The following is a 3,195-nucleotide window of genomic DNA, read 5'->3' on the forward strand; positions in this document are numbered from 1 at the left end:
ATCTGATTCAAAATGGCACACACCTGTCTATTTTAGCTCATTAATATTTAAAAATAAAACAAAAAACAAAAACACCACATTCACTTCTGTCCAATCAATTCCAATTCATACCGACCCCTCTTCGGGTTTCTGAGATGGATCTCTACAGAAGTAGATTGTCCAGTCTTCCTTCCAAGGAGTGGCTGGTGGGTTTGAAACACCAGCCTTCTGGTTAGCAGTCAAATGCCTTAGGCACTATGCCAGTAGAGCTCCCAACATTTAAATACTCCAGTAGTTAAAAAGAATGAAGTCCTTTGTTAATTGTTAATCATGTCAATTATCTGGCTGAATTTAACCTCTATCTCTAGGAAAGCTACTAATTTCTAGTCAATAAAGAACCAGTGTAAAACAACTGGTGATTTTTAACTTGTTCTACCTGTACTTCTGAAAAGTATATAGAACGATTATAACGAATTTATCAGTTTATGGTTTATTAAAGTGGTAAGAGGGCAAGAAGCAAGTGCTTTATCCTGAGCCATGGCATTATTTTCTTTGTGATTTCATTTCCCTAACTCCTATTAACACAATCTACAGACGGTGACAGGATTTCTAGTACACAGATTTCAACTGCATATTTAACAGAGAGCTGGTATAAGAAATTGAAGGATTCTATCTCCCTGTCACAACCGAGGAATTAAAACACAAATTACTATTTGGCTCCAATTAGTTGAGTAAAAATAATGAAATAATGAATTAGCAACCTGATCAAGGAAAAGAATTTCCTTATTCTCTAAGCTTTGCCCCATACCCAATCACAGATGCAAAATAAGACTAAAAACAACATAAAGTCCAAAATGCATACAGAATCAATAAAATTTTGATTTACAGAATGCTTAGGAAATGAAGTGTTAAGATTAATTTAATTTTCTACTTTCCAGTTTAACCCTCTTTGATGAAAACTTTTCTGAAATGTTTTGTGAATCATAATCTCACTCTCCTAAGTAAAAACATGTATAGACTTTACTAATAAATTACTATATAATATGGAAGACTTAAGAAAGACTGAATTGTCTGGATTCCAGACACAACATTAAAGTCCCTTTGTTGAATACCCCTGATGTCAAATTGTTGTACTGTCATTTACTTAAAAGCAAAGTATCAGAGTCCAATTGCGTAAGGGTCTGGTTCAAGATTTTACTGTACATAATGTTCTATGTGTAAGGGCTGGCAATCTTAATAGTTTAGCACTGTGAATAAGCACATTTTTTCAAACTATTCTGCCATCCTTAAAATGCCTACAGCCTACAATGTCACACATGAAAAAATGATTTACAAATTTAGGGATTTCCTGCCACTTGAATAAGCCGCTGAAAATAGCATAACTGTAGTTAATGCTTCTTGTTCCCTGGTGTGATGCCTAGCGCTCTGGGTGGTCAAGACCAAGACAGAGAGCTGCCTTCTGTGCTCTGACAGTTCACTGGGGGAAAGAGACACACGAAGGCTGCAGGGCTTAGGACACAGCGTACCTTGTTTAAGAGCACCTTCTCCTGCTCGGATGAAAGAGATTTCATTGGAATCAACCATATGGTGTGCTCCATCTTGCAGGACAAACCGGAGCCCAGAGAGTTTGTGCCCAGAAAGAGGGCCTTTCTCACAGGCATCCAAAAACCCCTGTTAATGAAAACAACTTCTGGAGTAAGCAAATTTCATCTGCAGGTACGTTACCAAGAACCAACAAACATTCATGTTCAAAAGTTTATCATTTCTATTTATGTTATATTTCACCCCTCCAAAAGTAACTGTTAAAAAAAGTGTAGCAACTTTTTTCTATTTAAGCTCTCCTATTGTGGCATCTAGATGAGCAATCCCTAGGAAAAGCCTTAAAGAATGAGCTAGTTTGCAGAGACAGCTAATTATCACTTTCTCATAACCTCAATTTCAGGAACTACTTAACACTCAGAACCCATTATAAAGAGAGCATGAGCTTAACTGTATACTGAGGTAACAGAGAAAAGGAAAAATTAAGAAATTCCCTATAGAAAACCTCCATCAAAACTAGTATTTATTCAACAGATGTGCTTTGAACCTCTACATAGATATATACTTATAACTAACTGCTTTGCCTCATTTCCAGGTCACAACATTATAGCTTTAGTGTTACACAGTGTCAGTAAAAACTTAATTTCATTTTTCCAAATGCAATTCTGCTCTTAAAAAAAATTAGCTTCACAGATGTATAATTATGTACAATAAACTGCACGTATTTAAAGAGTATAATTTATTACGTTTGTAATTCTTGTTCAGTCAATCACTTAAGTACATACAGCTTTTGCAATTGAAGCTAATTTTTTTTGGCAAGACAATCACATGGCTGCACACATAACACAATGTATTTCTGACATTTCAAAACTTCTAGTGATTTATGCTGAAAAATATCCATGTTCTCCTCCACCTACATTAATCTTGGAGAAGAGATTTAAAAGTGTGTGATTGGCAAAATACTGCCTTGAACTACAATATTCAAGACATAAAATGACAATATGTTTTTTACAGAATTTATAGAATGACATACAATGATCACAATAAATTTTACAGCCACTAAAATCAAAATTATAACTTGTCAATAAGGAGCACAGGAGGCGCCATGGTTAAGCACTGGGCTGCTAATCGAAAGGTCAGCAGTTTGAACCCACCAGCCCTGCTTCAGGAGAAAGATGCAGTAGTTTGCTTCCATAAAGATTTATAGCCTTTGGGACCCTATGCAGCAGTTCTACTCTGCATAACAAGGTTGCTATGAGTCAGAATTGACTAGATGGCAGTGGTTTCTTTTTTTAATAAGGATTTCTAAGTTAAAAGGTTAAAAAAAAAAATCTTAAATCTTTAAGAATAGACATTTGCCTTAAAACTAGTGATCAAACAAATTGCTAACCGCTTACATGTGCAAAGCACTTCACAATTCCTAATGAACTTTACACAGTCTATCTGATCTTCAGTTCTGTGGGGGTGCAGGTTTAAGTATTTTATTCTCAATTTACAAATGAAGAAACAGGTTCTGAATACTGAATAATCCAAGTCCACACTGATCAATACCAGAGACAAAAGCAGCAGCGTCTGGGTGGTGGGAATGCTAACAAGTGATCATTCGACTGCAAATAGTACACATGACACTTTCATAAATCCGTAATAATGACTGCAAATTTTTTTTTTTTTTTTTAT

General features: G+C 35.4%; 1 protein-coding gene across 1 annotated transcript in view; it reads right to left on the minus strand.

The window, feature by feature from the left end:
- GFM1 (G elongation factor mitochondrial 1) overlaps window positions 1–3,195 on the minus strand; it is a 73,552-nt gene that overhangs the window by 8,367 nt on the left and 61,990 nt on the right. Inside the window, exon 15 of the mRNA XM_042781341.1 lies at window positions 1,506–1,650. Within this exon, the coding sequence (XP_042637275.1) occupies window positions 1,506–1,650 (145 nt within the window). The remainder of the gene's footprint in view (window positions 1–1,505; window positions 1,651–3,195) is intronic.

This window comes from Orycteropus afer, unplaced genomic scaffold, assembly GCF_000298275.1.
Source record: "Orycteropus afer afer isolate SDZICR_OR568_19922 unplaced genomic scaffold, OryAfe1.0 scaffold00109, whole genome shotgun sequence".
NCBI classification, from domain to species: Eukaryota; Metazoa; Chordata; class Mammalia; order Tubulidentata; family Orycteropodidae; genus Orycteropus; species Orycteropus afer.